The following is a 25,088-nucleotide window of genomic DNA, read 5'->3' on the forward strand; positions in this document are numbered from 1 at the left end:
TCAGGAACAAGACAAGGTTTCCCACTCTCACCACTATTATTCAACATAGTTTTGGAAGTTTTAGCCACAGCAATCAGAGAAGAAAAAGAAATAAAAGGAAGCCAAATCAGAAAAGAAGAAATAAAACTGTCACTGTTTGCAGATGACATGATACTATACACAGAGAATCCTAAAGATGCTACCAGAAAACTAGTAGAGCTAATCAGTGAATTTGGTAAAGCAGCAGGACACAAAATTAATGCACAGAAATCTCTTGCATTCCTATATACTAATGCTGAAAAATCTGAAAGAGAAATTAAGAAAACACTCTCATTTACCACTGCAGCAAAAGAATAAAATACCTAGGAATAAACCTACCTAAGGAGACAAAAGACCTGTATGCAGAAAACTATAAGACACTGATGAAAGAAATTAAAGATACTACAAACAGATAGAGAGATATACCATGTTCTTGGATTGCAAGAATCAACATTGTGAAAATGACTATACTACCCAAAGCAATCTATAGATTCAATGCAATCCTTATCAAAATACCAATGGCACTTTTCACAGAACTAGAACAAAAAATTTCACACTTTGTATGGAAACATGAAAGACCCCGAATAGCCAAAGCAATCTTGAGAAAGAAAAAGGGAGCTGGAGGATTCAGGCTCCCTGACTTCAGACTATATTACAAAGCTACAGTAATCAAGACAGTATGGTACTGGCACAAAAACAGAAATACAGATCAATGGAACAGGATAGAAAGCCCAGACATAAACCTATGCACTTATTTTTGATAAAGGAGGCAAGAATATACAGTGGAGAAAAGACAGCCTCTTCAATAAGTGGTGCTGGGAAAACTGGACAGCTACATGTAAAAGAATGAAATTAGAACACTCCCTAACACCATACACAAAAATAAACTCAAAATGGATTAAAGACCTAAATGTAAGGCCAGACACTATAAAACTCTTAAGGAAAACACAGGCAGAACACTCTATGACATAAATCACAGCAAGATCCTTTTTGACCCACCTCCTAGAGAAGTGGAAATAAAAACAAAAATAAAGAAATGGGATCTAATGAAACTTAAAAGCTTTTGCACAGCAAAGGAAACCATAAACAAGACGAAAAGACAATGCTCAGATTGGGAGAAAATATTTGCAAACGAAGCAACTGACAAAGGATTAATCTCCAAAATATACAAGCAGCTCATGCAGCTCAATATCAAAAAAACAAACAACCCAATCCAAAAATGGGCAGAAGATCTAAACAGACATTTCTCCAAAGAAGATATACAGATTGCCAACAAACACATGAAAGGATGCTCAACATCACTAATCATTAGAGAAATGCAAATCAAAACTACAACGAGGTATCACCTCACACTGGTCAGAATGGCCATTATCAAAAAACCTACAAACAATAAATGCTGGAGAGTGTGTGGAGAAAAGGGAACCCTCTTGCACTGTTGGTGGGAATGTAAATTGATACAGCCACTATGGAGAACAGTATGGAGGTTCCTTAAAAAAGTAAAAATAGAACTACCATACGACCCAACAATCCCACTACTGGGCATATACCCTGAGAAAACCGTAAATCAAAAAGAGTCATGTACCACAATGTTCGTTGCAGATCTATTTACAATAGCCATGATATGGAAGCAACCTCAGTGTCCATCGACAGATGAATGGATAAAGAAGATGTGGCACACGTATACAATGGAATATTACTCAGCCATAAAAAGAAACGAAATTGAGTTATTTGTAGTGAGGTGGATGGACCTACAGACTGTCATACAGAGTGAAATAAGTCAGAAAGAGAAAAACAAATACTGTATGCTAACACATATATATGGAATCTATAAAAAAAAAGAAAAAAATGGTTCTGAAGAATCTAGGGGAAGGACAGGAATAACGACGCAGACGTAGAGAATGGACTTGAGGACACGGGAGGGGGAAGGGTAATCTGGGACAAAGTGAGAGAGTGGCATGGACATATATGCACTACCAAATGTAAAACAGATAGCTAGTGGGAAGCAGCCACATAGCACAGGGAGATCAGCTCGGTGGTTTTTGACCACCTAGAGAGGCGGGATAGGGAGGGTGTCGGGAGACGCAAGAGGTAGGGGATTTGGGGATATACGTATACGTATTAGTTGATTCACTTTGTTATACAGCAGAAACTAACACACCATTGTAAAGCAATTATACTCCAATAAAGATGTTAAAATTAAACAAATAAATAATTTTTAAAAATTCAAAAAGAAAGTTCAGTGAAATAGTTTCAGATTCTATGTTAAAACCTATCTGTAATAAAGACACTGTTACAGGTTTTAGTGTAGTATCAAAGAATAATATTCAGAATTATATGAAATGATTATTAAAAACTGCTCTGTTTTCCAGATACATAGCTCTATGAGGCCAGATTTTCTTCATATACTTCCACCAAAACAGCATATTGCAACAGATCTGTTGCAGAAGCAAATATTAAGCTAGATATTAAAGGGATTTGCAAAGCCATAAAACAGTGCTGCTATTCTTACTAAAATTTTTAAAAGATATATTTAATTCTTCATAAATTATATAGTTTATATACTTACATGTAAAATATATAATACAAAAATTAAAAGTTTATTATTTAAAAAGTGAGTATTTAAAAAGTTCCAAGTAGTTATTCCTCTTACCAGATTAATTTATAGTCAGTTAAATAAATTAATAAATATCGACAGATATAACCCAAAATAAACAAGAGATCTTTGGGGTTCTCAAGTTTAACAAGTAGGGAGGCCTCAGACCAAAAAGTCTGAGAACCCTTGGTGTCTCATGATGAAAAATTCTTGGAGCAGCATTTCTAAGAGTGTTTTCCCCAGAACACTAATCTCATGATATGATTCATAATAAAAGGGCTCCACCCTGGAATATGTTTGCAAAATTCGGAGACTCATAACATGTGCCATTCTTGGAGAGCTGCAATGCAGATTAAAAGCTCAGAGAAGTACTGCATTTGCTTCATCTTATGTAATCCAGTGTTTCCTAATGTTTGTCTCAGGACGTTTGTGAATGCAGAACATGCTGGTCACCTGATCCTGAAGAAGGCGGGTACTGGCACTGTGGAAATCTACAGTAACTTACCTTCAAGCCGGACCACCAGCGGCACCTTCAGTTCCAGCTCCCGGCAGGCTCTGGTGATCCCATTGGCAATGATGGCACAGTTGACGATTCCGCCAAAAATATTGACCAGGATGGCTTCAACCTGAAATAAAAAATAGGAAGGTGCCCATCAAAATGCTGACAGTCAACATTCCCCCAAATAATTGGCTAAACAACAGAGACAATTAAAATAATCATCTTTAAAAAAAAAAACAGAATAGGAACTATAAAACAAGACCCAGAAAATGTTGAAGTTAAAATTTAGTATTTAATTAATAAATATCAATATATAACATTACCATATTAACCCAGATTATCCTATCAATCACTTCTCTGAATTCAAAATGAATTCAGTCACCACTCATTTCTTATACACTGTCTTCTGCTGTGTCTTATATTGGGCTGGCCAGAAAGTTCGTTTGGGTTTTTCTGTAAGATGTAACATATGTTAAGATGTAATGGATGTTATTTATGCATAGTGACATTTAAAATTTCATGTAGTTACGTCTTTTCCCTCCATGGCTTATACTTGAATTTTTACCTGTCCTGGTACCTCATAAAATATTTCAAAACTAGTAACATTAATTATTTGTTGTTTTGTATTATTAGGTAAAAATTCCAATTTTTCTATGCTTCCTTAATACCTCTTTGGTATGCTAGAGGTATATTCTCAAAAGTCAGAGATAGCTTAATTATCTTAGATAATGACCTTTTTGATTAAAAAAAAAAGACCCCCAAAATAAAAAGATACAAGCTCACACTACAAGGATGTAAGAAAAGTCAAGCCACTGACTAGAATTTTTCAGAAATGTAAATTTAAACCCATCATGTTAACCTGCTTATACATATTCCATACTAAAAGGCATGTGGGCCAACGAAATTGTACTCGCCCTGACTTGATAAATAGTTATAAGAAAATCCTGTATAATTAACATGAAGAATGAGATAATGAAGAGAATTCATTACCTAGATTAATTGATAACACCCACAGATAACAGCTATTCATCAAGCTGGAGGCATCAAAATTCCAACAATGGAGTCACAATTAAATTATGCTACACTAATTGCAAAGCATATATGTGTGTGCTGCATGCCATTTTTAAATCCCATTATTTCAATATGCTAAATTAACTACACAAAATATATGAGAAAAGGATACCTTACATTTGTTCAGCACTTAACTCTTTAAAAAGTGCCATTACATGAACCCTCATTTTTAATTTTGATCCCTGCATTACAGTACGGTAAGTACAGTGATGGTTAGCCCTCTCTAGCTGATAAAGCCATTCAGAAAATTCACATGATGTGTCCCAGTGTTACATAGCTAACAAGTAGCAGTGGTAAGGCTCAAAGTCAGGCTCTAGATTGCCTACTGATTCTTCATTCATGCCAGCTGCTAGAGCTGGAATCTTGGGCAAGGGCCACACCCTGCTCAAACGTGGTTTCCTCACCTATAAAATGGGAGTAATAGTACCTAGTCCATAAAGTTGTTGAAAGGCCTAAATAAGACATGTGAGATGCTTATTACATGCCTGTAAGGTACCTAATGGATATTTACACATGCATTTATTTCAACAAGCTATGGTGAAAGTGAACAGGTTACCTAGACAGCAAGTATAAGAAAACCTTTCAGTAGACTGCAGCTATGTTGAATTTGAATGTAACAAAAACACAAACTTACTGAAGTTCAGTAAAAAGGTAATGTTTTAAGAATAAAATAAATGAGCAATATTTTCCAAACCAATTAGACACTGGAGCTACTCCCAAAAAAGAAATCTCCCATTACCATTCACAGCAGGCTGACTGGTAAGCAGAAGCTTGCTTTCTAATGATGGCTATTAAATGCTGTTAGTATTGAGGCCTGGTACAGCAGTAGTTTTCAAATAGCTGTGGGATGGAGAGGAGCTTGCCAGAACAATGGAAGACAAAAACCACTCAAGAGCAATAATGACTCCACAGGGTCCAAGAGAGAAACTCAGAAAGAGCTGAGGCTCATTCAGTTTCTATAGAAGAACTAAGCTTTCTAGTAAAGTACATAGTGGCTCCTCTATACCTCTGCCATGGTGCAACCTGCACATTCCTTAGGGATGAGTTCAGATGTCAACAACTTCTCAGTGAAGCTTTTCTGTGTCATCAAGTTAGGGTGAATTATTCTATTTAATCCATCTAAAACAGTATGATTGTTCTATAGAGTAGGCACACCACACACAGCAAACATATGTGAAGTCATCCACATAGGCAGGAGTGAGGCACAAGAGGCAGGAAGATGCCCCCGGCCCTGTGATCCAATGCTTCTCAGTAGATGTATACCCTGGAGCAAGAGTCAGATATGAGCTGTGATTCTGGTATTGCCTCATTTAGTATCAGTTCCCATGAGTCCTTCATGTCAGTTATCTCATTGTGTTTAACGAGCATCTGACAAATACAGATACTCTTCATACAACAACGTGTACCTAAAAGTGAGCCAACCACTTCAACTGGTACTGAACCCAAGGAAAAGCCCTCTTTTCCAATGGTGGATGAATAGGTGGCTTTGCTAGGTGTGCTGAAAAAAGGACAACTGTTCTCCAATGTAGTATATTCACCTCTCACCCTGTATCCCCATGCCCAAGATACAACACCTGGGTGGGTCACCTTTGCGCTCCTCTACAACAGGAGTTTTTTTTATAAGCAGCTAGCACAATCCATGACATAGTGTAATCACCTAATAAATAACGGTTTCAAGAGTGAATGAAATTAATTTCAATAGACACTTAATGGCCATCTCCCAAACCAGGCACAGAGTTTAGTGCTTGGGAGATGGAGATGAATAAGATGTCATCACTGCCCTCAAAGAGTTCAAAGACTAGTTTGAGGCAGACCAGCAAACTGGCAATTACAATCCTGGCTCCTTAGTCTCACGGAGCTAAGACCAGGGCAACACTAGTGGTACAGACTGCTGTAGCGAGAGGGGCCTTTTGGAAGAAGTGATGTTCCAGGTGACAAAGAGAAAGAGCGAGCAGGAACTTAGGTAAAAGAGGGCAGCCAGGATGAAGGCAGAGCTGTCACCCAAGTTAGTTCATTCAGGACCTACGGGCTGAATGGGGAAGTAACCTGAGAAAATCCAGATGAGGTAAAGAGTGGCAGGCACTAGAGGCCAGGGATGGGAACTTGGTTCTTTTGCCTTATTCCTTGTTTTCCCAGAGCTGGGTGAAGACAAGCTTTGAAAGTCTCCCTCAGGGGTAGAGGGGGAGTGATGGGAAAGGGAGACAGGGACAGAGAGAAGAGTGAATGCATGAGCAAACATGAGATGAGAAATACAGAGCAACCATCTGAGAGCACGAGAGACAGTGAGAAAGACCAGCAGTGAGAGAGGGAGCATAAGAGAATGTGACACAGAGAAAAAGAGAGAGAGAGAGAGAGGAGAAAAAGAGTTTGATACTAACAAAGAAGTTAGAATTTTTACAAGAGCAGCAAGACACAGAAGTACACACGCTGTGTAGCTCAGGGACATGGGATCATTTAGGACATGTGGCGTATCACGGAGCACCAAGAGGAAATCACCACCAGGAGTGATGGGAAGACCCCACACCACCAGAGACAATGCCATTCTGTCCTCCTGTAAAGTAATTTGTTTCAGTCATGCACTTTAATGGAAATCTGATTTAAGGTTTCACTCTGGGCCAATAATTAACTACTGGAATCTGCAATCTCAAACTGAGAATGAAATTAAGACAGTTTGAAAATGAAAGCCTTGTGACATCATTATTATTACTTGGCACTTATAAAGCATGTCAAATTTTCAATGTGTGCCTCACGTGTTCATTTATTATTACAACCCCTAATTGCTGCTCCATGACAATACCAATAGAAACTTTTTAATAGTCTTTTTTTTCCCCCCTGGCAAAGGGCATATTTTTAAAAAGTCAGTGCTAGGTCTATTTACGAATCCGAAACTCTCCCAGAAGATTCCTAGGTGCTTTCAGGAGCAGGCTTTTCTACATTTTCGGCGGAGGATTACAAGGGTTGCTATTTACTGTTTCACAAAAGGAAAGATCATCTAGCAAGGCAGTTATGGAGCCAGATCCACCGCACAGGTCCCTGGACCCCAGACAGCTACTCCCAAGGAGGAGTCTGTGGTGGCAGCTGTTGGCAGCTGTGCAGGTGGCCGGGCAGTCCAAATGCAGGTTTTTCAAATGTCTGCATGTATTTGGCTTTGCAAAATACACTCTGGCTGCAGATGTCAGTCCACAATTAAAAGTAAAGAATTAACTTCCAAAGAAGAAAAGCTACAGCCTTTGGTATTTATCAAGCTCCTCTCAACCCTAAATGAACAAACAAAAATCCCAGCTAAAACCCTTTTTGGGGAACATAATCCTTTTCAGAATCTAATGAACGTTAGGCAAGCTCAGTCAGATAAGTTCACACACACACAATTTTGGGACATAATTTTAGGTAAGTCCTCGACTAAGCTGCTTCTTTAGAATTTGGCCTCAAAGGCAGATAATGGCAAAGGGTAACCTGCAGCATATAGAGATAGCACAGGGGAATTGTGAACTCTTTGCAACTATTTACAGAATTTTGTTAGAATGTGCACTTTCCCCAGAAAAGTGTTCATAATCTTTAAGAATTGAAAGATTAACAATAATCACAAATACAACAATAGCTAATGTTTACTAGGTATCTATCAGGTGGTTGGCAGTATTCATTTTTACATATATTAACACATTTAACACATAAGTAGTATATGAGACGGATATAATTTTTATCCCCATTTTACCGAAAAGAAAACTGAGAGTACCAAAGATCTGGAGAATCACTGGGGCTACAGCTTTACCATCAAATATCTTTTGGAGCCAGCAAACCTATTGAGGTCCCACAGTATGTACTTTGCTTAGTATTTTCTCATTCATTACCAGATCGGATTCTGCCGTAAACATGTGAGGTAGTTAACACCTATCCCATTTTACAGATGAGAAAAGTGAGGCTCAGACAGGTAAAAGTGACTTGTACCAAATTATGCAGCTAGTATGTGATCAGAATCAAAACTTCAGTTTTGTTTTTTTTTCTTTAAGGTTATCCTGACTCCTTTTAATGACAGGCAAATATTGACAGATTGCTGAATGAAACAATATATTCTTGAAAGCCTACTCTGTGCTAGGCACTCTTTTAACCATTGAGTGTGGTCCAGTAGCTAGGCTGACAAGAAAGATTTTTCTAAAACAGACCAAAAAATGTTCTGTATCCATTATCTGAAATCGTAAACCATGATATCGGTTATGAAGGGGAGGGAGACTTTGGGTATTTTGAGATCATAGGACAGGACTCATGTTACACTGGGTGGTCAGGGAAGGCCTCGTGTACGCAGTGACATTTAGCGTAGGATCTAAAGGACAGTCTGGAAGAGGCCAGGTAGAGTATGAGAGGAATGAAGAGTAAGTACTTTGAGAGAAGAGAACACCATGGGCAAAGGTCAAGGGGGCAGAAGAGAACTTGGTGCCTTTGAGAAAGTGAACTGAACCTGGAGGAGTAACAGGAGGCTGGGGCTTGCTAAGTGAAGTGGTGGGAAATGAGATGGACCACAGCAGCAGGAACCAAATCAGTCTTACAGAGCAAACACTATGAGTAGGGGATTGAAAAGCCTTTGATTTCTAGACACCTGTAAAGACTTCAGGGCATCTGGCAAGGAAACTATCATTTATTCAGCATCATCCACAGTACACTCACGTTAAGTTTATAAGATAGGTTTTATAACCTCTATTTCATGGATAGACTGAGGCTCTGAGAGTTCAGGGTCTCTTAGCTATTAAGGAGTCATAGTTTCAACCAGGGTTTGTTTTACCATACCACACGCAGGGCTGTCTGGAACAGCTGGGTGATCGTAGAGGCGCTGCTGACATACATGAGGGGTTAGCAAACTTGTTCTGTTAAGGGCTAGTCGGCTTTGAGGGCCAGTCTCTGTTCCAGCTACTCAACTCTGCTGTTGCAACATTAGAGCGGTCACAGACAATATTTAAATGAGTAAGCAGGCTGTGTTTCAATAAAACTTTATTCGCATAAACAAGTGGAAGGCCAGATTTTGCCCATGGGCCATAGTTTGCCACCCCCTGACACCGACACAATTTGACTGATGGCTATCCTCAAATTCAGTGCAACCATCACTCCTCCTTTGCATCATTTGATATTTCTTTGATAGTGAGTTTTCAGATTTTAAGTTCTCTTCCTTTGTTGGACCATTTTCTTGCTCTCACCAACAGCATTAATGTACCTAGGCTGTAGCGATGGCTGATTAAATAAATGTGTCCATTCCAACATGAATATCATTCCTTTGGAACAAACCTGTACCTTTAACAAGTTCATAAAATGACTTGAATGCCTTTGCTTTATTCTTTTTCTCTCCCTGGCACTGGCTGGAAACGAACAAACAGAAAGACTTCAGCAATAAGCCTGCCATTTTGAAACGATTATTGCAAATAGTTAAGTACTATACTGCATTTAAAACACACCGTAGTGTACACATTAAGCATAGTAAGTGCGACTACTGGGTTTTGTCTGCTTCTTCCAGTTCAGGTTGCTAATTTAGTCCCAGTGCAGTAGGCACTGCTGATAAAAATCAAGCAAGCATGTTTACATTAGGCAAGATAAGGACTTTCTTTTAATCACACGTTATTTTAATTCTGAAAGTTGTTGCTCTTATTTAAGCATCTGTTTTTGTGGAACTGTTTTTCTCTTTTTTGTGGTTGTTTTTATTTTCCTGCTGAATTCTAGTCATGTCTTCTAATGCATTGGCGGCCAACGAAGGAAAATAAATGGTGAAGGAAATTAGATGCAACTTGGGAAATTGATGTTTGTATGCCTGGCTTTAATAAAAACACTCTGCTAAATTAGAGGGGAGTCTAAATGGATTCAGTCAATAAGGAAGTGATTCAGGTGAGGCATTCAATCTTGGGATTTGCTGTAATCTTACAAATAAGCCGTCAGATCAGTCCACTTGGGACCAGATTTGCCTTTTGCTGAAATCTGAGTGAGCTTCTACAGCTTGCTTTTCTACTTTCTGTTTATTCTTCAAGTTTGAATTATTTTCTTTTGTATGAAATCAAACCCTAGGATCCTTGGGTTAAAGCAAATGATGTCCAGATTTACAAATGACATGAGAACAACAGTATTTCTTGAAAAACACCTGCCCACTCTGCCCTTTTAGTTTCTTCCAAGGAAGAAATGCTTTTAATGAGTAAACAATCCAACCTGAAAAGCTCAGAAAAGGAAATATCTTAAACATCAGTCTTAATCCCAAACAACATTTCAGCATTTTTAATTAATCAAGATAAACACCCAACCATGTTATTCCAACTTTGGAATATCTATCTGTTATCCCAAAACTGATAGCATGGAAATGACATCTGATGGATGAACAATATTTTGTTGGAGAGCCAAGTTTCCATTAAGCTTGACCTCTGAGACTACCCAGGGTGAAACAAGGAAAATGTGTCTAAATCATCCTTGTTCTATTTACTTATTCCTGAATTCTTCACCATACGTGTATCCTGCAATCTTCTCCTCACTAGAATAAGTAAAATGGTATGGAGGATTAGCATTTATTGATTGTTAATTTTCCTAGGTGCTAAGAGTGATGAACTACAACCTTCCCTGGCAAGTAAGCTGAGACTCAAGGAGCTTAAATAAGTTGTCCAAGGGCACATAGATATTAAGCAGTGGAGTGAGGATTTGGACCAAGTCAGTCTTACTTCAAAGTCCATGGTCTTTCCACTCCCTCCTACTGTCTTTCAGTCACTTCTACGACTAATCAAGGGCCCCAGTTCTATTTTGGTTTTATTTCCAAGCTTCAAGGGCACAGTCCTGAGTTCTATATTCTGGTGTCCAACTATTTCTTGTTTTCAAATCTCACTGCTCAATTAAAATGGACCAGAGGTAAGATATCTTTTATAGTTTTGTGGACCAATGGTTTTGGTTCTTCACAACCCAAAATGTTCCCTGTTTACTGATAAAAGAGTTGTCCAGAGTTTGTGGTTTGCAATCCCTACTTAGATAGGACTATGGAGGGGTCATGATGCTATAAGAGTAAGTCCAAAACCCAGAGTCCCTCCTGAACTGGGACAGATGTCCTTATAACACCCGTCTCTGCAGACTGGTAAGCCCCCCTTTTCCCCTTTCTGATGCGTTGAAATTTATCCCTTTGCCAAAGCTATTATTTCTATTTTTATGATCAGGAAAATTCTAATGGAGAGTTATGCCATTAGAGACATCACTGTTGATACAGATTTTAAATATCAGACCATGGAATGGCCAGTGGGAGGTATGGTAACTCTGTGTGAGCGGCTATTCAAAGTGCTGCGTTGAGACTAATGATGGAGCCACGTCCTGGTTCAGAGAGCTCTGTGACCTATTAACAATGCCTGCTATTGTGGTGGAGGAAAGACTCAAAGCAAGTGTGTTATAGATTTGTCTCCCTAACTTTGGAGTTACCTAACACATATTTTGATAATTAGTACTTAAAGATTTAGTCTGTCAACAATTTCCTCTTTTAATGGCTTTTATTCAACACAAAGGAAATATCACACAGTCAGAAAACCCAATTCACATCCAGCATGATCACTAACAATCTCATTAACTATGCATGTTTAGGTATATTAAAATTTTTAAAAAATTGAATATGCACTTCCAGCACTAGATAGGACCAAGGCACCTTCCATTATGAATACTGGTTTATTCTAACACGTTAAAAGATACTATGCATACTGAACCATATAAATTATAAAGCCATACTTGCTCCCAAGGCGAGTGCCTATTTCCTTAAGTCAAAACTTTCTGAAGTGTATTCTGTGAGGCATTAGGCTTATATAGTGCTTCATGAAAAAAATAATCTGGTCAAATAGTATGGATTCTAGTTTATGAGAGCTTTAGCAGAGGATCTGTGTTCTAACTTAGCATACCCAACTTTAGTCATTTTTTGCAGGAGAGTCAAAGGGTGGAAAATTTGATCCCCAGAGAACTGTCAAGAAAAGTGTTCAGGAGCTGGTATATTGGGTGGTTAGGTGACACAGGAATCTAGGGTCCTTCTCCCCAAAGATGCCAATCATTGCACTATTTAGGTTATATTTATAAGTATCTGCAAAACTGGAAGGCTTTTATAATCAAGAACAGCAACCGTGAATGCCTCGGCCAGTCAAACTGTGGGACACAAATGCTTCCCCAGTTGTCAGTAAACATGGTGGTGGTTGTTAAAGTCAACTATTAACAGGATTTTCAGGAGAAGGTAAAATCTAAAGATGGAAATACTGTTTGGCATTAAAAGCAGGTACAGGAGACAAGAAATTAAAAGGACTGAAGAACACAGAGATTCAAGGGAACTGCACAGACATGTTTTTTTATCTTTTTACAGAGACATTTTCCAAATCCTTTTGAACTGAGAATCAGAACCATTGCCAGGATTACAAAAACCACTTGAGCATTTAGAATGGCAAATGCAAGGTTCTTTTTGAGTGCCCTGTGTTTAAAATAGCTCTTGCAAAAACTACTATGATGTGTAATTTGGCCACAGAGCCATTTGAAGCTAAAAGAAAAAACAGAGCAAGGGGATTTTGGTTTTACGCTTTCACTGGAAGCCTCAAAAGACTTCAGGAAAGAGAGAGACAGAGACAGCGAGAGACAGCGACAGAGACAGAGAGAGAGCTCACTTAAGAAATGAGCTATTAAAATTGACTGTTAAGAAATATTTTGGTTACAAAACTGCCTTCCCAGCTTAACAGATACTTGTTTTCTAGGCAGGACACTCATTGCTCATAATGCAATATCTATATTTTATTTGTAATGGAAGCTACATTGGTGCAGATTAAGAATATTTATTGGCACATTCTTTCTGAGCAGTATTTTGTCCAATCATCTCAGACTTATGTCATCTTGATGAATGTGAATATGTATACTGCATCATCATTAGTTGGAGAGTTAATACAGAGAACACCCATAAAATTGGCAACTTGGTGAAGAACCCATTTATTAATCTATGAACAGGATGTCTATCTGTCTACTGTTGTAACACAATAATCTCCACAGGGTAACTGTTCCTACAGAAAAGGAAAAAAATGTTTCTATGGGTGATTTTTTTGCCTTTATACGTGACTGACATCAATTAAAGAAAAAAATTAGCTAGGCAGACAGAGCCAAAATTTAGGACCACACAGATTCACACTTCACACCACAGAGAAACGAACATAAATTTAGTTAATCGCAAAACCCACTGTTTCTGTAAATAACAAGTCTATGTAAGATGAAGGTGGCGTGTAATGATCCTGTGATGCCCCCATACATCTGTTCAAATCTATCTGATCATTTAGTTTTCTGGAAAAACAAGGGGTTGACAAAGATTCTTATCAAAACCCCTAATGGAAAAATATGTGACTGGGAAAAGTAAAAATATAAGCTTCCAGCTAAGATCTCAATAAGTTATAAGCTATTAATTATACACTAAAATTTATGTTAAAATTCTTTTAAGTAAAATAATTTTTAAAACACATACATATGTTTCTTTTCATAACAGATCTCATCAGTATATTTGGGAAAATCAGTTTACTGCCATATTTCTTTGTAAGAACAAGCTTCCAGTTTATTTCCTGAAGTCCCACCCTTTATTCATCCCAGTAAAATGACCTCCAACCCCAAACCTTACACCCAGAATCTTAAATTCCAAAACTGTCATTGAAGGTAATATTCTTTAGCATCAAAATTTTTAATTCAGGTGAATTAATTCAGGCAAAACACATAAACCAATGAAAACTCCAAAAAAGGTACCACTTAAAATACCTGAAATTATTAAAAATCAATATCCCATTTGAATTAGGGCTCTTCTAAAATGTCTGGGCAGGACGGTTGCCTGGTAATTTTTAAAATCAGGAGGAGAGGAAAATCTATAGAATTCATTCTACATCTACTAGCAGCATCAGATGTCACTGTCACCAAAAAACAACTCTGCTGTAGACAATATTTTAAAATTTCGCTGTAATCTGTTGTGTGGAAGTTTGATATATTTATTTAGCTGTTCAGCAAATGTCTGAATACCATGTCTGGAGCAAATTAAAAACTACATTGGCAAAGCACTCCCCACAGTCTGATAGGAATGAAATTTAACCAAACTCTTTGTACCTCAGTGTCTAAATCACTGATTATCTCCCATCTCTGGTTAGCCTGTTGCAGACCTCAGTGGAGTTCTCAAGTTGTTAGACTCCCTTTACAAAAGGATTCAGAACACTCTACCTCCTGAGGCACATACTCAAAAGACAATCAAAGGATGTCCTTTGGGACCTATCTGTGCTGTAAGTCTGCATTCCCACCCTGCTCCTCTGGGTCCCGGAAGGCTGACTCCAGGGGCTGCATCAATGAGCTCCTTTCCCCGGCTGGCATCCGGGAAGACTTGGCAAGAGGAGAGGGAAGTTGGGGTGTTTCTATTCCTCCAGGTCCCTCCCAGCAAGGTTGTCTTGAGTGGCTGTGTCCCTTCACAAAAGGTGGAGGAAGTCTTCATTTCAGACTTGCCCCAGACTCTTGTACTTTCTCTTATGGTTTGTATACCCGCTACCCCCCCTCTCATTATCAATCTCTTTGTAAATAAACTTTCCTCCATATACTGAGCTGAGTGAGCCATAATTTCCTAGCAAGACTGATAACATCCTATTTTGACCAACTCAGCTTCAATTTGAGAAAATCCGTTCTTTGGAGGCTGAAACAGATTCTAGAACTGGAAGCTTAATTTTAGTTTAGTTTTCCTCTCTCTACAACATATCCATGGACATGAATTAAACAATAAAATAAATAGAAAAATCTGAACACTCAGTTTAAGCCATTTAATGAATATTTTCAAACACTTTCTCTTGTTCTTTCTGGGAGATGGCTAGCACCTACAAATCAGAAATTACTGCTCATTAACTGTCTGAATCTACACCCAAGGTAAAGGCCAGAAAAGGAAAACAAGCCAAAAACCTTTAGTATCTTGGGTTCTGTCCATTATAAATGACAAATGATAGCTTGTCAGGTGAAAATGAGCTTCTCAGCACTGAAATGACTTCATTTGGTTTATTAGCTGCAAACGAAAACTAAGGAAGGCCCGTCTAGAAGGTGACTTGCAATTCTTATTTTCAGCATAATGAAAGACAGGCTCAGTAAGTCCGAATCCCCATGCGGCCTCCCAGTCTGCCTAAAGGAACACAAGTAACAGGGAGACAAACCTGAAAAGATGGTTAATAAGTAAAAATGTAGGTCTGCAGCCTTGGACAAAAGATGATGTTTAACTTCCATGAAACTCCAATGACCCAGCTGCAAGTAGTGGCCTGACATTTATCTCAAAAGTCACACTATTCTATCAATAAACTGTGTCACTGAGCCATTAATGGTCAACAATAAAATACACCCCAAGGGAGTAGGTGTAGGATGGCTTTATAAACAAGAAAAAATGTACAGAAGGAAAAAGAAGCTCTCAAATCACATAAGATCCACATAGCTTTTCAGGAAGTGAACAGCACCTGGTAAGGCCAGACCCGCACACACACTACCTGGATCCACATAGTTTAGATAAGCATTTGCTTTCTGATATGTTAGAGTTTCTTTCTCTCTACCCTACATCTGCAACTGCTCTTTATTCTCTGAAACACCTGGACAAAAATTCCTTTGTTTGTGGAAGCCCACTTCATCCATCTCACACAGTCCCTCAGCATGAGTTTATTTCTTGAATGTGTACTTTCCTATGTGCTAGATCCAAAGGGTAGTCTTGAATCTACTTAATTACTGTTCATGTTGTACCAAAGGGGAATCTCCTTGATTGACAGACACATTTTTACAAATGCCTTGAAGTGCCTCTTTTTAAATTTCTTTTTATTTTTAAGATTATTCTGAAAAAAATCATGTCCAAGTTTTCAGTCCAGAAACCCTGGGATAGTCTTCTAAGGTGCTCCAGACTTGTTAAGGTCATCTCCCATTTCTTGTGTACCCCCAGTAAGCTGACACTTTTGCCTCACAGTGTGTGTGATCTGTAAGGTTTCCTTTCACACCCTGTCATCTAGCTTCACTCCAAAGTTCTTATCAGCTGGGAGGATCGTAATTTCTGCCCAGGCAGGTGTGAGAATAGGAATTCCAGCCCAGTTTTATGCTGTAGTTTCAAATGGCTGTCTTTATAGATGCACAAGGTACATAAAGTTTAATCAATTTCATGATGAAATCTACTTCAAACCTCTGACAACTCTGATTGTGCTGCTCAATACAGATTCTCAAAAATTATTAAAATATATGGCATAGTGTTACAATAAGTGAGTTAAGGCAAGAGCAATATGAAACATAATTGTGACAGGTAACCACTAGAGGCCAGTATAATTCAACATGGAGAAGGAATTTATAATCAATCTCTGTGGAAAAACTAACATTATTTCTTCCACTTAAAAGTGGAGCTCTTGTGAATTGGAGAAAAAAATGATGAAGAAAGCTTTTTTGATTCTCTAAAGACGAAGTTTCAAACTGTAAGAAAGATGAGTTAAGAAAAGATGAGTCATGAAAAATTGGGGAAAAGAGAATTGTTGTCTCCAAAAAAAAAAAATAGTACTGCCATATAATGTTTGACATTTCACCAATGTAAGCATAAATCTTCAACCTACTTGGCTTAACTGTGAGCTTTTCCATAAATGTTTCATTTGGCACTGACATTAAAAATAATTAAAGATCTGGAATACCTAGAAAGTGCCACAGTAATCTCATCTTCAGGGCAATCATCATTGCTAGCTGCCCAGACGACGCCAAAGGTTTTGAGAAGGGGTGGAAAAACTGTACATTTGCAATTTCCTTACCGTAAAGAATTTTATTTAGAACAAGTACCTAATGGTTCCTTCTCAAACATGGAATAATTCACCTAGCACTCCATTCATATTGTAGAATACATTTCTTAATAATGGTGCTACATGAGGCTTACAGTACTTTTTAACAAGAAACTGAAGCAGCTTCTCAAAACTAAAAATAGAAATGAGAATCTGATTGTTTAATAGAGCTCAGACAATAATTGTTGGTAGAATCCTGTGTAGGAGATTTTAATTTTTAAGAGTGAAGGCGGAACAATTTAACACATAAACCACAGACAGGTAATCTTCCTCTCTCCTGCAGCAGGGAAAGGCACCTTATGTAATGTGGACATGCCAAGGAGATTAATGAACCATAAAATCTTAGAAGCGGACAGGACCTGAGAGGTCAGCCAACAGCAGCTTGAAACTTTTCAAAGACAGGGAGCTTCCTCTTTTGCAAGCTGGCCCATTCCATTGTCTCGGCTGTAAATGTTTGAAAATTATTCTTCAATCCTCATATTGTGAGAACTCATCCAACACAAAACAAAATGTTGTTTTGGTTCCTGAGGTCAAAAAGAGGAGTCAAGATACAAAGAAAAACAACATATGATCCTGACTTTGAGGTGCTGTAAAATTCCACCCATGTGGTTCTGATTCTGACCTCTGACCCATAAGTACAGGCTCTATCAGTTACAAGCTATGTGAACTAGTTACCTTCTTTGGACGTCAGTTTCTTCATCTGTAAAATGATGATAATAATAATAATACCCACCTTGCAGGGTTGACGCCAGGACTAAATGAGGTAATTCAAGTAAAACACAAAGCCTATTACCTTGCAAATGATAAGTACTCCGTAATCGCCATTACTGCTAGGCACTGTTTAGTCAACAAATAATTCATTCAATCTTTACCAAACTCCTATGAGTTATGACTTATTACCATTACTTGTAGAGACAGGAGAACTGTGGCTCAGAATAGTGAAATAACTTGCAACGCTCAGCAGATGGTTAGCGGTCAGATAGGGTTTCAACATGGGTTGGTTTGACTACAAGAGCTTTAACCACTAAATATAGCTGCTTCTATGAAATACCTGCTTAAAATCACAAATTCAGATGAAAATTTGGGGAAATGCAATGGGGTAGAAAAAGGAAAATGGAATTGGATTTAGTCCAAGGAGACTTACAGCCAGCCCAATGTAAGGCCAGGCATTCATTGTAACTGGGGTACCTTACCTAGAAAGCATGCAAAACAATGGATGACCTTACTGAAATATACTGACTTACAAATTATTTGAGATTTTCTTTTGTAACAGTGCATTGTACCATAAATGGAAGTGAGGAAGACACCAGTCTAGAACAATGTTTTCCAAAATAAATTAGACGGTCTATAGGCAAATTATCTGAAGTTTTCACCTTTGGCTTCAGGAGAGGTGATAGAATAAAAAAGAAAGTGGGAGGGATATGAGTACAGGATAGGATAGGAAATAGTAAAATATTTCCCTGCTATTGACTTAAGGAAATCCATGCACCACAAAGTAAAATTACTGACCTTTCTCTGTAAATTTCTTCAATACGGGGAACCTCAAGGGTACCACCCAGTCTACTACTATGCTACAACATGACCTACATACATGCTAAAGAGCTCTTTCTATGCTAAAAAAAATCCTCCTCTAGGCAGGATGATATAGTAAAAACTAAACAAGCAAAGATATACACATGCTTGTTGTATGTTCCAACTAGAAATTAATAAGAAACATGGTTATCATTTTGCCCTGTTCCATTGCCATAACCCTGGTTTCACCTTCAGGCACGTATGAGTTTTATCAATAACCAGGTAAACAAGTAATATTAAGAATAGTTAACTTTTCATTAAGAGCATGACTGTGTCACGTATATACTAAGCATGTCATAGGTATTAGGTCCTTTTATCCTCATAACAAGTGCAGGTGTGGATGCTGCAGGGCATGGAGGTTAGTAACTTGCCCAAGATCCTACAGCTACTTGATATCTGAGCTGGAATTTCAATCCAGGTCTACCTGACCATAAAGCCCAAACTCTTATCCAACATGGCACATGATCTACCACATTCAGAGACCCACTGTCTTGCCACCTTGAGGGTACATCAGACTTCTCTACTATAGTACAACATGACTCCAGACACATGCTAAAAGAAAGCCTTTTTATATTTCCCCAAATAATCCTCCTTCAGTAAAAAAACAAACAAACAAAGAAGCAAGCATATAAAACACTTCACTACTAGTCAGGTAGGAGGCTTGGATCTGTACTCTGCCCTGAATTAGGTATGTGACCTTGGAAACATCTCTTCATCTCTCATGACCTCAACTGCATCATCCTTTCAGGAAATCCTGGAGAAACATTCCTGCACAAATGTACTAAATGTATAATCAAGCCATATGTGCCAATCACGGTGAACACCACCAGCACTAGGCTGTTGCTTTCACTCCACTGTTCTAAGTTTATGTAAACTTTTAATCTACAAAAAGAAGAGATGATAGGGCTTCCCTGGTGGCGCAGTGGTTGAGAGTCCTCCTGCCGATGCAGGGGACGCGGATTTGTGCCCCGGTCCGGGAAGATCCCACATGCCGCGGAGCGGCTGGGCCCGTGAGCCATGGCCGCTGAGCCTGCGCGTCTGGAGCCTGTGCTCCGCAACGGGAGCGGCCACAACAGTGAGAGGCCCGCGTACCGCAAAAAAAAAAAAAAAAAGAGATGATAAAACAATATTCATTGGGAGAACAGGGATTAGAAACTCAAGGTGTTGTCATCCGTCATTACACATCTAGGTCAAATTTGGCTTTTATGGATAAATGAAGATTGATAAAAAGAATTGCAAACTGAAAGACTTTAATAGAGACCCTGTCAGAAATGAACTGCATCTTTTGGCACAAACTGGACTGGAAAATTATTAAAATGGGTTATGCTGAGGAGTTGAATACTTCAATGAGAAGCATTTCCAATTCTTAGAACTAAAGCACTGAAGATCTGCACATTAATCAGTCTAAATGTATGTACATTTCTTCAAGGTAGGGAGAAGTTTACCAAAAATGAGACAAGTAAATACAAAACAGGAGGGAGTGCCTGTTAGCTCCAACTGACTTTCAGAGACAAAGGTTCGAAACTCATTTTTCCCCCTAGATAGCCTTGGAGAACAATAAAGTATGACAGGGATATTAAAAGAAAGAACATTCAACAAAATTTTGCTAAGATTCTACAATGTTGAGATGTGGGGATAGAGCAATTTGGTGACCAAAAAGTCATAGTCTGCCTTTACTGATTCTATAATCCAGTGGTAAACTTGATCTTCAGAGAGCAAAAAAGATATTTCAAAGCCACAGCTCAACTAAGAATATCTCTTTATACATGGTAAAACTCCCATTTAATAGCTATTCACCACCTACTTACAATGATGTCTACAAGGATATGACCATGTACTTTTTAGCATCTGTGCATCTTATTAAAAGTTTACATTGAATAAGCTCCTTCATCTGCACCAAGAGGGATGATCAGCAGTCAGAAGTTTATAAGGACACCCATCACCTTAGGGTGAAGGCTTCAGATCTGAAAATGGGAAGTAGGGCAATGTGGCCAGTGCCTTTGGAGACAGACCTATTAGGCTGAAGAAGGTAGGTTTCCTTGCATTGGGCTGTCAAGGTGGATTTGGTCTTATCTGGTGATAGTTAATGGGTGGGCATTAAGGAATGATTTCATGTAGCCTCTATCAGATATTATGCTAAACTGATCAGAGTATCTAATCCAGACACTAGAAATCCCTCCTTCTGATACCCACTAACTTCATTTTGACCCTTTCTATGCCTGGTCTTTGATTCTGTCTTCCCCATCCCTCCTTTACCTCTTGGAGACAAAATATCCACAAATCATGTTGCCTTCCCCAAAATCTGCCTGGTGTTCTCTCTCTCTCTCTCTCTTTTTTTTTGCCCTACAAGATTTTGTATAGACTGGGGCAGAACTTCCTTCTTTGTCCTCTATTCTAAGATAAAAAGCCTTTAGAAATTTTAACATTTCTGACATCAGAATCTAACTTAGAACAGATGTCTTCCTTTACTGAAAGGGGATTTTGTCCCTAAAATGCCATTATTAAAACAGCATAATTATTAAATGGCATATTAGAATAGTTAGTATTCTAGAAAAGAAGGAACACTGAGTTTCTGTTGTTTAGGTTCTGACCAATAACAGGACTAACTTCAACGCTACCCAGACACCAGCCTCTCCTCCTCTTCCTCTGCTTCATGAAGTCTCCAAAGGATCCCATATGTTTGACTCGAAATCAGCTGCAGAATTTATGGGTACCCTGATTTTCTTTTGTGTGTACAGCATCTTCAAGGATTGCTTTAGTGGAATATAAAAGCAAACGATGTCTCATTCAAAAAAGACCACTGAACGACAACACTTGAGAACTCTTTTGGCACTGGTAAAACTAATCCCATCCATCTGAAATAATCTTGCGATTCAGTTAGACATTTCTAGGTAATTCCTCAATCTCTAGAATATATAATGGTGAGGGAACTCAGCCCACCAAGACTGAAGAAGAGAAGAACAAAGAGGGATATAAAGCCATATCTCTCACTTTGTCTCACAAACAAGATTATCTTCTTGATGTCTCTTTTGTGTTCCCAGGGATTCAAGGATTCTTTATCACCCCACGAAGCCTCCTTTGGATGGACTCCAGTTATCAATGTCTCTTCTAAAAATGTAGGAGCCTGCCTCTGAACTTCTGCTCTCTACAAATACTTATTACACAGAGGTGGTATTGGGAAATGTTAAAGAATGTAGACTTCGGTGTAATATTACCTGGGTTCAAATTTTGCCTTCATAACATAGTTGCTCTGTGATTTGGGGTGAGTAAAGAACCTCTTCTAAGCCTCCTTTCCTTGGCTATAAAATACATAATAATAAGGTCTTCAAGTACGATAATCCACAAAAAGTACAAGAGCCTGGTACATAATAAAAGCTCAATAACTGGTGACCATTACAAATACCACCACCACCACCGCTACCACCACCATTATCACTACTCTTGATGCTTGATGGATAATTCCAGATGGGCACTCCTTCAGTGCAACAATGGATAGGGACCTGCACAACTTGGCCCCTTCTCACCTAACTGAATTTCTTACCTATCATTCCACTTTTTTCCAAAGTGAACAATCTCTTTACTGGCCTTTCCTGCTTGAGCATCCAGTCTAAAAGGTCTTACTCGTTCTCCTCTACTCTTTCAACACTTCTCTTGCCTCCAAGAATCTAATCTGCTCATTGTGCCTACACTAAGTCTTCAACCCATAATCACCTCTCCTTCCTACTCACCTTTATTCAGATAATCATTTCACATCTGATTAAGTGATCTGTTAGTTCAATGTTCAAGTTCAATGCCACAGAAGATTACAATGATTTATGGCTTCCTAATCGACTCATGAATTTAACTTGTCTTTAAGTAACTACTGGGTACAGAGTTTCCTATTCTTATTTGGTATTGCCTTCTTGCACTTCGCATCATTCTGGGGATGAAGAATAAGATCTAGATAATGTCAGTGGACTCACATTTATATTTTAAGTGTGTTCATTATCTCTAGAATTAATATCAGGAACCTTGAAAAGTAAAGTAAATCTTCACTGGACAACATGTTATTGCTTAACATTAGGGCTGTAGAGGATTACAGCAATCTAAAATAAAGGAAATTTAGTCTTAAATTGAGACCTGTAAAATGTTACCATAATCTCAAAAGCAGTTTAATGTACACTCAGAAAGGAATTCATGCTCAGGGGGACCCTGCCATCCTGTAATCTAAAATACAACACATTTATCAACTGACTCACTTGAAATAAGTAGGACACAACTCCTGTGTAAAAGACTGTGTGAGAGAGTAACAGAGAATGTTAAGGAATTCTCCCCCAGGAAGTTAGACAAGACTAGAGGACTGTCAAATCTTAGTATTTTATAGTACTTTTTCCTGAGCTAAAAAACCAAACAAAACAAGCAAGGAAACAAATAACAAAAAAACCCCATCATCACTATTATTTCACTACTTATAAAACTGAGTGTCATATTAGTACCTGGGGTCATAAAGGGTGGTTCGTACAATTACAAACAAAAATTTGATGGCAAAAAACAGAGATACAAGGAAGGACTTGATGGCTGATAGATCACTCTGATTACTTCTCAAAATGCTAATGTCTCTTTGCATGAACAGCTGTAACTCTTCATTTCAAATTCCATTTGTTCAGAATGCACGTGTGGACTTACCTGAAATTTACTTTGTATTATCTAAGAAAAAGGATTTGCTGAGTAAAAAAATATTGAAATAATAATGTGAAGAATATACTTAACATATTTAAAGAAACAAACTTTTTGCCAGCATGAAAATGTCTCATCTATAAACACTTGACTCCTTAATAACAAGACACTCCTTTCTGTTAATTAAAATTGGTAGCAAAAAACATCTACTGATCAAGGATTGTCTGCCTACAAAAACAAATAATAAATGACATTAGGAATATAATTCACAATAGGGTCTCTTCCTGCTTAATAGCCTTATTATAATAAGACTGAACAAAAAAGTTTTGTATATTATCAGAGAGACAGGATAGTTTTCCTCTAAATAATATTCTGATCATAGATATGTGTTTTATGTTTTTATTGCTCTTCTCTTTTTTAACATCTTTATTGGAGTATAATTGCTTTACAATGCTCCCTCTTGCGTGTCCCTCCTATCCTCCCTATCCCACCCCTATAGGTGGTCACAAAGCACCGAGCTGATCTCCCTGTGCTATGCGGCTACTTCCCACTAGCTATCTATTTTACGTTTGGTAGTGTATATATGTCCACGCCACTCTCTCACTTCGTCCCAGCTTACCCTTCCCCCTCCCCGTGTCCTCAAGTCCATTCTCTACGTCTGCGTATTTATTCCTGTCCTTCCCCTAGTTTCTTCAGAACAATTTTTTTTTTTAGATTCCATATATATGTATTTGTTTTTCTCTTTCCGACATACTTCACTCTGTATGACAGACTCTAGGTCCATCCACCTCACTACAAATAACTCAATTTCTATTTTTTTATGGCTGAGTAATATTCTATTGTATATATGTGCCACATCTTCTTTATCCATTCATCTGTTGATGGACATTTAGGTTGCTTCCATGTCCTGGCTATTGTAAATAGTGCTGCAATGAATATTGTGGTACATGTCTCTTTTTGAATTATGGTTTCCGCAGGATATATTGCCCAGTAGTGGGATTGCTGGGTCGTATTGTAGTTCTATTTTTACTTTTTTAAGGAACCTCCATACTGTTCTCCATAGTGGCTTATCAATTCACATTCCCACCAGCAGTGCAAGAGGGTTCCCTTTTCTCCACACCCTCTCCAGCATTTATTGTTTGTATATTTTTTGATGATGGCCATTCTGACAGGTGTGAGGTGATACCTCATTGTAGTTTTGATTTGCATTTCTCTAATGATTAATGATGTTGAGCATCCATTCATGTGTTTGTTGACAATCTGTGTATCTTCTTTGGAGAAATGTCTATTTACATCTTCTGCCCGTTTCTGGATTGGGTTGTTTTTTTGATATTGAGCTGCATGAGCTGCTTGTATATTTTGGAGATTAATCCTTTGTCAGTTGCTTCGTTTGCAAATATTTTCTCCCATTCTGAGGGTTGTCTTTTCATCTTGTTTATGGTCTCCTTTGCTGTGCAAAAGCTTTGCTCTTCTCTTTTTAACAAAAAAATATTTTCTCTTCCAAATAGCTCACCAATTCACATGTGAAACTGAAGCTACTGCTATGAGATCAGGTTTTAAAATAACTTCAAGGATGAGAGGCCCTTGAACAGAGTTAACAATAGAAACCAGGTCACCAACTCAAGACCTAGACTTTCTTTATTGTTCATGGATACAAATGCTTGGTTTCAGAAGTACATTGTTACCAAGGAAGCAGTTGGCCAGCACTGTTTCTTTGGGCATATTATATCCCTGAAACTAATGTGGTCACCTGATTAGTTTGCAACTAGGTAGGAAAAGTCAGTTCAATCTTCAAACTGAAATTAAACATAAACAAATAATCACTTAGGGGTCAGCAGCTGGTGGCTTAGTTGGGCACTGGAGGCCAAGTTTGCTCTCCCTG

At 38.2% G+C, this 25,088-nt stretch overlaps 1 protein-coding gene across 2 annotated transcripts in view; it reads right to left on the reverse strand.

Annotated features, from left to right (window-relative positions):
- Window positions 1-25,088, reverse strand: part of SUCLG2 (succinate-CoA ligase GDP-forming beta subunit) — a 370,032-nt gene that overhangs the window by 132,582 nt on the left and 212,362 nt on the right. For both annotated transcript variants that reach the window (XM_029244398.1, XM_029244400.1), the window contains exon 10: window positions 3,117-3,237. In XM_029244398.1, the coding sequence (XP_029100231.1) occupies window positions 3,117-3,237 (121 nt within the window). The remainder of the gene's footprint in view (window positions 1-3,116; window positions 3,238-25,088) is intronic.

This window comes from Monodon monoceros, unplaced genomic scaffold (assembly GCF_005190385.1).
Source record: "Monodon monoceros isolate NGI ecotype Baffin Bay Population unplaced genomic scaffold, NGI_Narwhal_1 Super_Scaffold_3, whole genome shotgun sequence".
Taxonomy (NCBI): Eukaryota; Metazoa; Chordata; class Mammalia; order Artiodactyla; family Monodontidae; genus Monodon; species Monodon monoceros.